Genomic DNA, 12,815 nt, shown 5'->3' on the forward strand with positions numbered 1-12,815 from the left:
TACAATTGTGGGATACATTTGATTGGTTTTTATTTAAATTGTAAAATTAGATATTAGATTGTACCTTTGTTCTTCCACAGCTGTGAGGAGATGTTGCTGTGAGCAGCATAGTAAGAGATGGTGATGGGCAGAATGTGACGGACATCCGGGGCTGGTTGGGATGACAGAGTTAGCTCTACGGAGTCCTTCACCACCCAAAAAGGTTCCTCAGGTATCTGGTGCTCATAGTAGACTGCTCCTGACTCCAGCTGTGGGTCAGGGGAAACAAAAAAATCGTATTCAAAATCACTAATTACGTTAAAATATCTTTGGGACCTTGATTATTTTGGTCAAGTATCTACTATATCCCCAGGAGTATGATTTTATCCCCCAATATGAGCTTTCTTTTTGACCTCCCATTTGCAGTCAGTAGTTTTTACTTGAGGGATTTTATAGAGTGACATCATAGTTCGCTAAAATATATTTTATAATAACGTGAATTGGTATTTTCACCTTCTGACGATTGTAAAAACCACAGTAAAATGGGAACTAAATAAATTTTAATAATAATAAATGTTATTTATAATGCCCTTTACATTTCAAAAAGAAATCTCAAAGCTAAAATGGCTGACACACACACAGACACACACAGACACACACACACAGTGCATTCGTGCATGCACACACAAACACACACTAAATAACTGAATAACTAAAGTCATCATGTTTTCAGCTCAACGTGGTGTTAGATTATTTGTCACATTCTAATCAGAGAGGTTTTGCAGGGCAAGAATTTGTTCTCATGCTCATCCAAGCACAGTCAGATGTCAGGAAAAACATCAGACACAGACCCAACAAGAACACACTGTCACAGACTGTCACAAACACTGGGCCTACGATGCATGGGTGGTACAACATGGTCAAGTTGTGTACCTGTACCTACATATACCTTAACCAAATGAGTAAATCCAGTAAATGCAAAAAATACCATCAGTAATGTTTTAAGAGATAGATCTTTGGATATTTGAATATGTAATCTGAGTATACTGAAAAGAGAAGTGCTGCTTTGTTTTAAAGACAATAAGTAAACTCAAAATAAATAAATGAACAAAGGAGCTCTTTGAAATCAGGGGCCACACCCTGATGAAAAGTTCCTTTCATAAACATGTAGGTGTAAACCATTACTGTAAAAGCCTAAGGCATTTTATTATACTTCAGGACTCAGAGTGACCAGAATTTGACTTTTTTTTAGCATGTTACTTGATTATTGCAACTTACTTTGAGGTTACTAAAAAATGCTGCAATAGATTTCCTAAAAGTATCATTCTGTGCCTGTGGCCCCAGTGTCTATTTAAATCCTCTCCAACTCTGTCCAATACATGCAGCAGCTTTTTTAACAATGATCCAATTTAATGCAAGACTACAGTAACACAGTCTTAACATACAATTGAAATTGTCTAGGAAAAAAATTCTTATTAGCGTGTATGCTCATGCTGATGGTGACCTTAAACATCACAATGGCACAAACTCATATTCAATGAGGCCCCCTGCTGGTGAACAAGAGGAACATGTTGCACTCATATTGCATGCATGTACAAAAAGTACTGCAGTTATAGATGATGTGATAATTTTTGGTACACGTTGTCTCATGGAAAACAACAACAATGTATGTGAACTTAACATAAAAATACTTGTCTGTGTGCACATTTGCAGTTCCCCTTAAGTACATTTCAAAAGTCAAAACACATTATTATCTGATGTTAGGTGAGACAGAAGAATGTGAGGTCATTATTTACAGTCATCAATTTTCTGTCATGTCAACAAACACAAAGTTTTAGTTTTACTCTAGATTGAGTGAGCTTTACTATTGAATATGTTGCTTTGGCTTTTAGAATATAAAATTAAAAATCCTGCACGGTGAGTAAAATAAACGAAATAACAGCACAGTTCTGAGCAGACCTTTAAAATATTCAGACGAGTTAAAAGCTGCAACCGCAAGCATTTAACTGACTTTATTTCCACTGGGAGAGCGGTGAGTTCCACAGCAGCAGTCTGTGTGGAAAGGAGGATTAGCTGTGCTTTTATGCATTACAGCAGCATTATGTCTTCTCAGATGTCTCTCTGATGGTCTATGCAGCAGACCTTCTGGAGTGCCTCAAAGAGCTATGACTGCTTAGTTACACAAACCTGCTATTAATAGTAATGTTTAACCCAAAGGTTGAGAGGATTTATTTGAATAATAGTTGAACTTACAGTGCCCCCTTAACGCAACTGATTATTACGAAAAAGTTCATCAATTCAGGCTTTCCTGGAATTCTTTTTCTATCCACACACTTATTCATTGTTTTTCTTCCTTTAATGTGTTTTACTGTTTGCTTTTCTTTATTTTAAACTGTTTTCACTTTATAATTTGATTTTGATTTATTATTTAACTCCAACAATCAACAATGTTCCAAAAGAAAACACAACTAGACAAATTAAAACACAAACAATCAGAATTGACCAAAGACCAAAAGATAATTAAAAAGGAGGATGAGTTTGAGAAGGAGCGGGCGGAAGCATACAGCTGATCAGGTTCTGCCCCTACCTCACAATATCATATTATTACAAAATAAATAGATATGGAAATACAGAATACACATTTTCAGGTCTTACAACAACTTACAACAATACAACAATAAAACAACACCGTTACATTAGATTACATTACAATTCCATTATAATGTTTCGGTCTGTTCCTTTCTGTATTTGTTAAGCATGGATTTCTTTCTTTCTTTCCTTCTTTCTTTCTTTCTTTCTATTTTTGACCTGAATGGCTCTGTTTGATGTCATTGTCCAGCCCGACAGGCTGAAACAACCAGGCTTTTAACAGCAGTACGCACAAGAGGTTGTTTAAACATACATTTTCCTCAAAGATGAATTCCCTGTCTCTATCATTACACATTGTGCGTATGTAACATGGCAAATTATTTTCTTAAACTATAAACATAAAATGTGAATTCAAAAAAAGATGATTAATGTGCTCAGAATACCCGGTGTGATTTAGTATCCTGATTGTTCTTTATTGCAATGTGCACATACACAATATAACATATATGCTAAAAGTGGCGTGCAGAACAGAGCATTTACTGTATTTAGTTTCAATATGTATCTAGTTTTGATCGGTATACCTACTGGCCATCTTCATGCACAGATATTTAATGTGGTGCCTCCAGTACAGTTTATGATCAAGTACAACACCTTGCTTTTTTTTGTTAGATCAATGTAAATCCCCACTGCATAGTTTTAGTTTTCAACACAATTTGTTAATCCTTCTCCTAATTCCATTAGTGCCATAGATGTTGATCTACAGGATCTGAATCCATACTCACGGTCCATTAGTACATGTTTTTTATCAATGAAATGATTTCTTGTGACAAATAGTTTTTCAAGTATTTTTGAGAAATGACAAAGTACAAAAATGTGTGAGTCACCAGATTTATACAATGGGATGACACACACCCATACACACACACACACACACACACACACAGACACACACACACACACACACACACACGTACTGTACATACTGTATAGTATATATATATATATATATATATGGAAGGGGAGGGGAAGTAGTTAAATGTCTCCTAAAAGAAATGCATCCCAGAAAAACACATTTACCGTCACGCACTGAAGAGTAATTACCTGTGTTTGTGAGAAGCGGGTAATTTCCTCATACTGGTTCTTGACATTGGCCAGGATGAGCCTTCCCAAACGAGGTGGGCGGATAAGAGAGTAGCTTATCTCATTTCCATCCTCATTGGTTACAGCCCCCAGATTGGCACTTGTGATGGACTGCCTCGTTCCTGTGAAACACACACACACACACACGCAAACACACACGCACACACGCACACACAATTGCTTAAAACTGTAGTGCTTACAGTAAATCATGCACATACCGTGCAGAAGAGTTTCCTGATGGGGGGGAGAGTGTCTTTCCCAAATTTTATGCAAGCTTTCAAAAACATGACACCTCATCTCGTCTCATGCACAAAACTTTAGCATGACTGGGGGAGGGGGGGAGAGTGTCAGTCCAGTACAAACAGACGACATCTCATTTCAATTTCACCCACCATCCAAATCTATTCCTATGTTTTTAACAATCCTTACAATAAAGCATTTATTAAATCTTTAAATTAGATATTGTTGTGGTCCTTGCTAATGAAGCAACATTTTTATCAGGCTTGAACAAAACAACTTCTCTTTGGTGTACTGGAACATTTTAAATCAAGTTTGGACTGTAAAAGGAAGAGTTTGCATAAAGCTAGACCCTATCACCTTTGTAAGACGCACATAGATAATCTTCCTCTTATGAATGAAATGAAATGCATCCTCGATGTATTTACCACAGTCAGAGTTTTTGCAGCTTCAAGCTTTCTTGGACTGCTGGCAAGTAGCTTGTAGAGGCTAATCACTGCATAGGCACGGTGTAACTGACATTAATCATTGAGTTTGTGCTACATATTTAATTTCTTAAAAACAACGGACTGAAGAGAATCTTAAGAAATTAAAGCAAATGATTTATCCAGTTTTTTTGTAATTACCAATTCTGGCCACACTGTAGTCGGTCTTTAGCAGAAGTAAGTCTCAAATCAAATTGAAACAGCTTTAGAATAAGAGGTTACTAAAGTAGAAAAATTCATTTGTACATTTACTTTGGTACAAAATTAACAATAAGTATGAGTCACAGTTTGCCGAATAGAATGTGCAGATATAATACAGAGATTTTTTTTTTTTATCAATATATTATCAAAGTTTTAAAATATACAGTAAAGTGTTACTCCATGTAAGTGTAAGTGTAACAGGAGATCAAAACAAACACCCTGACCAACTCACGAAGGATTGAGGGACACAACATCTATGTCCTGTAATCAAAGATATTTGGAGGAAAGGTGTATTTTGTTTCTTGTTATGTTGACTATTGTTATGATCTTCCTTCATGTCCTGAATGTTTAATTTGTATACTCCTACTGTCTGTAACCTTTGGAGTGAGAAGAAAAATATGGGAAACCTTTCTTATGTGCACGCTGAATATATAATTGTTGTGTTTTGGAAAAAATCTCTAAAAACATTGGACAAACTGTACATCTCTTTTGACCATGTTTTGTATGTCTGACATAGATACAAGACAGAAAAATACAACAGTTAACAAAAACCTATTCTTATACTTCTGCATTGACTGGGTTGTTGAGTGATCACACACCCGCGGTAATCCTTCCATCACTGTCGTTTTCAGAGTTTAAAATCGGAAGGATTTTGGCATCTTACCTGGAAATACCATGAGTTCCTCCTGCGTAGCCATGGTGATGGTGAGAGGCCTGGCCGTGACAACAAATTGGTAGAGAGGAGATGTGTGTTCTCCGTCTGTCACTGTGAAACTGAAACCACCTGACTCCTCACCTGGAGGAACACAAGGGTTTGGATGTGGCTTACTGGTCATACTGGTATTTCCCCCTTATTATTATACTCATTTACATCTACTACATGTTTATTATATTACTTATTTGACAACAAAATGTAACTTAAAATATTCTACTTAAGTAAAAGTACTATTACTTTGATGAACATTCAATAATAATAACACATTTTATTTATAATGCCCTTTCCATTTCAAATGAAATCTCAAAGTGCTACAGTAGTAAGGAGTTAAAAGCAGTTATAAAAAAGCAGAATATAAAAAAATCAACAAGCAATAGTAAGACACCATAAGACTAAAATTAAAACTATGACTGTTTTAATTTTAGTAATAAGCAGTAAAGTAAAATTACCTGTACAAAAATTTACTGAAGTGAAAGTAAAAAGAAGATCATTAAAAATGTAGTAAAAGTAAAAGTTACTTATTTGCTTTTCAACAGCAGAGGGAGATATTTTTTTTTACTAATATATGTTTATATTTATTTTTTATCCTATTTATACTTCATATGTTTATTTAATTAAATCACAGTCTTTTGCCATTGGAAAAGGGCAAAAAGATAAATCCAACATGGATTGTTGACAGACACTTATGTGATTTAAAATGTAACAAAGTAAAACATTTTCAATAAAACATTCTTTAGTAAAAGTAAAATGACAGATTTAAAAAAACTACTTCAAAAACTAAAAGTACACAAAAAACTACTCAATTACAGTAACATGAGTAATTTTAATTTGCTACTTTCCACCTTACTTTCAGATTTCTGCTTAGACACTCAGACAGTGTGATAGGTTTAAAAATGATGTAGCCATCAGTCTAAGAGAGTAGTAGTCATAGATAAATATACAGTACACTGATGTAGCATTAAAAAAAACATTTCAGAGGCCTCACCCTCGTGAATGAAGATGACCTCCCCTTTGTTTAGGTGAGCCTGTGTGAAATTTAGGATGCCCTCCTCAGGCGCCTCTTTCAACGCCACCATCCCATTGTTTGGCACCTCAACGTGGTAAACCAGTTCCTCTGCAGGGGTATCCGCGTCCTCAGTGTTCAGCATGCTGGGGGTAATGTCCGCTTCCTCTCCAGCAAGAACCTGTGAGATATCAAAGACAGTAGGAGAGAGACAGAGAGAAACCGAGATGAAAAGACACCTCAGACGACCCAGTCTGAGTTATGTTTGGAGGAAGGTAATTCAAGGTAATCTAAGGTGTCAGGAGTTTATTTTAAAATAATTGGAGATTTCTTTGTCTATAAAAGACAATATGATGCTGTATATTAATGTATATCCGAGTAACAAAATAACTTCCAAAGAAACCAACCAAAAGTAACAAAACAAATTAAGAAATACAGAACTAAAAAGAAAGTGGGTACAAAAGCCGTCCTACCAACAGCCACCTCCAAAGAAACAATTTAAAAGGTTAATTATTTCTCCGTGGCAGTCTGGTCGCTCCTGTTATCAGAAGATGGAGCACAGTAGCACAGACTGAATGACTCTCCCTGGGTGGAGGGGCTTTAATGGACTTCTAATGGTTGGCTGGCTGAAAGGAACATTAATTGAAAGAAATGGGCCAGATCCCCAGAAAGACATTCTTAAATAGCCAGATTCAGTTGGGAAAGTGAGCTGAGGGTGCCCTGCAGTAAGAAGCACATATCGATCTCCAAAGCCATCCGCCCTCTGATACCTCTCTCCCTGCTATTTTCTCAAGACTCAAGATGAAGAGGCAGAAGCCTTCTGGCAGTTTGGAGCGGAGAAAAGAAGACTCCGTTGTGGATATTAAAGCTTAAGGTGTCAATCACTGAGAGTCAGTTATATTTAGAAATTAATTTATGACATGTTGCATGTATAAGCAAAAATTGTCTACATATTAAACATATGCAGAGTATGTAAGAGTTGAAGGACTAGAAGCAATGTAATTAACTTTAATTTTCTTTTGGTGAGTCCAGTTTCTCTCAACCTATCTCTATGCCAGATACTAATTCCCTAAGTTAACTTCACGTGTGGGTCGCATGTGTAAATAAAGAGTTAAAAGAGAGAGAAATAACATAGATAAAGCATAGGAGCAAGACGTCTTCCAGCTGTGAAACTAAAAGTTAAAACTTCAAATTCAACCTGTCTAATAGAAGTGTTGCATCCTGGTCTGCTGAGGATATTACCCATTAAGAAAAAATAAGTATTTATGAAGGAGTAACTGTAAGCTGCTTTAAAAACAAACTGATAAAATTGCAGAAAATGTTCCTGCTAATGCTGCGGTTATCATAGCTGTGCTTTATAAACAATAGTGTGATATTACATTGTCTACATATTCACGATTTTCCATGGGACTTTGAAAAGGCGCCACCAAATAATACAAGCGAGCCAGAAAGGCATATGTTACATTAACTAGGCCACAACTGTTCCCAACAGTGATGCTTTAGGGAGATCTTTTTTTCTTCAATTGAATACCAAATCTAGTATTTAAGTTCACACTGTAGGCTATGTAATCCAAATGTAGATCTAGACTCTTAAGCTGAAGACAATACAGCACTAAGGCAGAAAGTGCCTAGTTGCTCAAATTCAAAACATTAATCAAAAGAAGAACAAAAACCTACAGCTACGCTAGCAACTCTGACAGGCTGTACTTGCACAGCTGGCACTCTGGGCTAAATGCTAATGCCAGCATGCTCACAATCACAATGACATGCTGATGTTCAGCATGTTTTAGCTAGTGTGTTCACCTCCACCTGAGTTTAGTGTGTCAGCATAAAAATTTGCACTTAATAAAAAGCTGGGTATGCTGGGAATGTAGCAGGTATTTGGTCCTAAAAGAGACTATTGATCAAGTAAATATTTTGAACAGTTGATAGAAGTCTACATTGTACTAGCAATCCAGAAAATATGTATTGAGATATCCAAAATCTAAAATTTTATTTTTAACCTAAATGGTGGACTGAATGACCAGCCGACATCCTGTTAAAGTGGCTCCAAAACCTTTGCTCCATTTCTCTGTTTTTCACACTTTCAAAGTGAGTTAAATTCTCTGAGACAGTTGTTGTGAAACTAACACAATAGCTGTCTCTTTCAGTCCTCTATGTCATCTCTGGTATTTTAGACCCATATAAACTGTTTCAATACAACACATGTGTTGTGAAGTGTATAATTTAGTTGCCTTGCAGTCCACTTAACATCCCATTCAGTGTGACACTCCATCAAACATCTATCACCAAACAGTTCAAAGCCATAATCCACCATTACACACTTTGTGCTATTTTTGCTGGTAGATTGCATCTTTGTTCCTCTCAAATTATAATTTAAAAAAATTGGTGATGACTTCACAGATAAGTAGGGTTTAAGTATGTGAAATCAGCAGTTCTGATCATGTTCATGGCACAATTTCTACAGCTTGTATCGCAACTGCGGATGTAACTGAAAGTAGGCTCTCATTTTCTGTCTGAAGGTCCTGACTCAGAATTGCATGTACTGCATGTGTGCTGAGGTTCCATTCAAAAGACATAAGTAAGACATAAAGAATAAGCAATTTGCTAACCCATATAAATATTTGGAAAAGATTTAGCAAGTCAAAAACAATTTTGTCAAAGGCTTTTTGGCCTCTGGTTGGATGTGGTAATAAATGTGCTGTTTTATTTACATCATACTGATAAGGATCTTCTAATGTGACTATTGTGTACTAGCTTGTTCATGAATGAAACGGTTGCATTTGATAAGCTTTAGACACAAACCGTTAAGTTTAGAAAAAGATTGTGGTTTGGATTAATTACCACAACAGCATTAATTACATTTGTTAACGTAATTACGCACAAGAACGTGACATCGATCCATTTGCTACATAGTGTTAAAAATGGCTTGCCATTAACTTTTAAAAATGTAACACAACACAAACACCAGTCTCCTGGGTGAAAGCCCTATGTTTGTTTGACCTAGGCAGCACCCATCCCACCCACCCTTAACAGACATTCTAGGTCTTAATACCGTGTTACATAACTTCTGTCATACTTTGGCCACTAGAAAGCGATGCCTATCAATAAAAAGGAAATATGGATAGTTATTGCTGCTTGGACAAACAACCTATGGTTTCATTTTTGGGGGTGGACAGTCTTCTCCAGCTTCTTTCGACGGCTAATTGACTTATAACAGTTGTTTCAGCATTTAAATCACTATAATCAAATATGTGTTCATCCCTGTTTTGCTCTGAATTTAGTCATTTAAATTCTTACTGATCTGCCTTGGGTGTCAGTCTGTAGAGAGCAGAGGTGCTGATGTTTGGAAGTAAGCAGGTTGCTAAACTTGGGATAATCCCTAGACAATCATCTTGGAGGGAATTGAGGCCCCCAGCTCAACTGTATATATATATTAAAGTACCAACATTTTGAAAAGATATATTTTTGGGGGGACTTGGGGTCTTATTTTGTGTCTCTGGTGCTTCTATTATTCTGCTCCACAAACTTGGGAAAAAAAACATCCATCCAGCTGCTTTGAGTGAGATACGGGTTTCTGAATGTCCACTGGGTGAGCTGTTCAAAATCTGCACGGCTTTCTACGTCACTGGCTGAGACGAGGTGGCTAACGTTGCCCATGCTAGTACCAGCATGCTAGCTTGTTCTCAATGACAAAACACAGCTACAACACACACTAGTTCACCATAATGTACAAAAGAACTACTCACAAGTCACTGTTCTGCAGGTTTTCCACAAGTGCATCATTGTTTAGAAGAAGTCTCCTAGCTAATCCTGCCTTGTGCTGACCAAAGTTGGAGAAGAGTTATCTAGCTGATGTGATCTTACCTACCTACAGAGCATTTGCAACTCTCAACAAAGATAGTATAGAAGCAGGATGTCTCACTCTGTAGCTAAAACAGAGACCGAAACACACAGGCTGAAAACAGGATCTGCAGCAATGTGCGGTACAACAAAAGTTTGGTGTTTTTGTAAATGAAACCATGTAAACCTATTCTGATGCAACCTCAAAATACAAATATGAACCTGAAAATAAATATAATATGGGCGCTTTAAGAGTTCAGCTGGAATTTTGTCAAACATGGATTGATACAAGAAGTTGACAGCACACCTTCTTGGTCCCACCAGGACTGCTGCACATTAGATACCTGCAGTCAGAGACTTGTTACCTCTCGGGATAATAACCTTTCATGTGCCAGACACCTCCATGACAGAATGGGGGTAACCTGCCTGGATGATCTCGGTAGGTGGCGTGTCACTTCAGAGGAAGAAAGCCACATCATCCTACTGGAAATGAGGGTTCTGCCTCACTTTAAGCCACTGATAGGTTGCAAGGATATTTCAGATAGAACTGACAGCACCATCATCCCGGCAGCCTACATCAACAAACGGGGCATAATTTTATCCATCCTGCTGCTAAAGCCTGCAGAGAACCTGTTTTATCAGGCCTTAGAAAATCACTACCTCCTCAGGGCAGTTTATCTCAGGGCTGCAGAGAGCACAGCTTGCTGTTTTGTCCGGAAGCACACCCTTGGTGGGGGAGTGGAGACTGAACCTAAACATTTTGAGCCAAATCTAAACTCAGTTAGTAAAGGTTGTTAGTTCCCTCTGTTGTATCCTTGTCTTTATCAAAAGTACATGAGAGTCTCTCTCTCTCTATACATATACAACATATAAATATATAAATATATAAATATATATATATATATATATATATGCAAAGATGACTTAACTGATAACAACACCACCCCCCTTGCCAATTGCTTTTATCAGCATTATGAAGCATTACGGCAGGCACATTCTAGTGTTCAACACATTCTCATGAACGGGCGCAGTACTTCATTATCATTCTCCCATGACTACCAACTGAGCTAATGCTGTCAATGATTTATTTTCGATGAGGGTGGGGACAATCTCATTACAAAAGGCAACAGAAAATATGGTTTTCATTTTGAAAACATTTGCTCCGACAATACCGCAGGCTCCAGACAAAAGCTTCTTGTCATCTCAAACATGGTTTTATTTGTTTACAGTGTCAAAAGGTATCACCAATTAATGCCAACTGGAGCAATTTTAAAAGATTCACAGACCTAATTAGAGAGCAACATACAACAAGGCTGGAAAGCTGTTTGTCGCTGTTATCTATTCCCCTTTGACCGCATGTGGTCAAAAGTGTGTCCTGTCCCACCTGTAGCTACTTCCACCAGTGAGACCTATGTGCACCTGTACATCCCGGCAGGAAGGTTAAATCACTGAAGGTCAGTACAAACAAGATATTCAGCGGGGTGTTACAGTAAGTTACTCTTTTATCTTTAGGGAATGCTGCAATTTGTTCCACATACTGTATATTGACAATTATTTATGTACAATAATAGTATATTGACTGACTGATATTGATTTTAATAGCATGTTGACCACACCTTCTGAGTATACATACAAGATGTATCTACATAGGGAACTCCAACTCTGCATTTAGGAAGTGAGATAAAAATACTAGTTTGAGAACATCTCTTATTCTATTTATTACTTACTTCTTCTATCTTGATATCTACCACAGGCATTTTAAATCATTAAGGTTTGTCAGTACTAGTTCTGTTTTTCTGTTACAGTGCAAAACCCAATCCCTGACACTAGATGGCCCCATCAGCCTACTCTGCACTCCAGGGAGGTAACAGACAATCTAGGGCAGTTAATCTGAAAATTGCCTTGCAAATTGATGGTTTATATAACAATCAATGCATATAGCACCTAAGAGGATGGACTGCAAATTCAATTTGATTGGACACAATGGCTGATATTTCATTTGGAAGCAGTAATGAAGAAGCTGCCATTGGCCAAAGACTTAGTTTGCTGATGACTCAACAGGATACCGCCATCTTTTAAATGTTTGAAGCTCTAAGGGGCCCCATATGTCTGAGGCTGTATTCCAAACTGCCCGGGCATCTGAAATCTTGGCTGATTTAGTAAGTTCAGGGGACACCAGTGTGTTTCCAACTCTATATTTGGGCCTGGGGAAGTAAAGGCAACAACAAGACAGACATTTTCAATGCCTAAACGGTAGTATATGGACATGGAGAAAAGAAGGGAGTTTCCATTTTGATTTCAGATCTCCCCATTTACAGCTGTGGTATTTCTCTCTAAGAAACCAATTAATTATCCAAATACTTGGTGTGACACCTCTCCTGCTCTGTGTTTTGATAGAGGATAAAACAAATATACTGTGCTCACATGACACACTGGTCATGTTCACAAAAGCAAGGGGGACAAGGCTGGCAATTTAAAGCACGTCTGTTTGGATAGTTATATAATTCTGCTAAGATGTAAAATGCTCAGATGAGAGACGGCAATGGCAGAAAGGCTGACACAAAAAGAGAGAGAGAGAGAGAGAGAGAGAGAGAGAGAGAGAGAGAGAGAGAGAGAGAGAGAG

At 37.3% G+C, this 12,815-nt stretch overlaps 1 protein-coding gene across 1 annotated transcript in view; it reads right to left on the reverse strand.

The window, feature by feature from the left end:
- cspg4 (chondroitin sulfate proteoglycan 4) overlaps positions 1-12,815 on the reverse strand; it is a 68,369-nt gene that overhangs the window by 4,879 nt on the left and 50,675 nt on the right. Inside the window, exons 7-10 of the mRNA XM_034879159.1 lie at positions 6,332-6,530; positions 5,296-5,427; positions 3,670-3,830; positions 65-248 (exon numbers count right to left, since the gene is read on the reverse strand). Coding sequence (XP_034735050.1) covers positions 65-248; positions 3,670-3,830; positions 5,296-5,427; positions 6,332-6,530 — 676 coding nt within the window. The remainder of the gene's footprint in view (positions 1-64; positions 249-3,669; positions 3,831-5,295; positions 5,428-6,331; positions 6,531-12,815) is intronic.

Source organism: Etheostoma cragini, chromosome 8, assembly GCF_013103735.1.
Source record: "Etheostoma cragini isolate CJK2018 chromosome 8, CSU_Ecrag_1.0, whole genome shotgun sequence".
NCBI lineage: Eukaryota > Metazoa > Chordata > Actinopteri > Perciformes > Percidae > Etheostoma > Etheostoma cragini.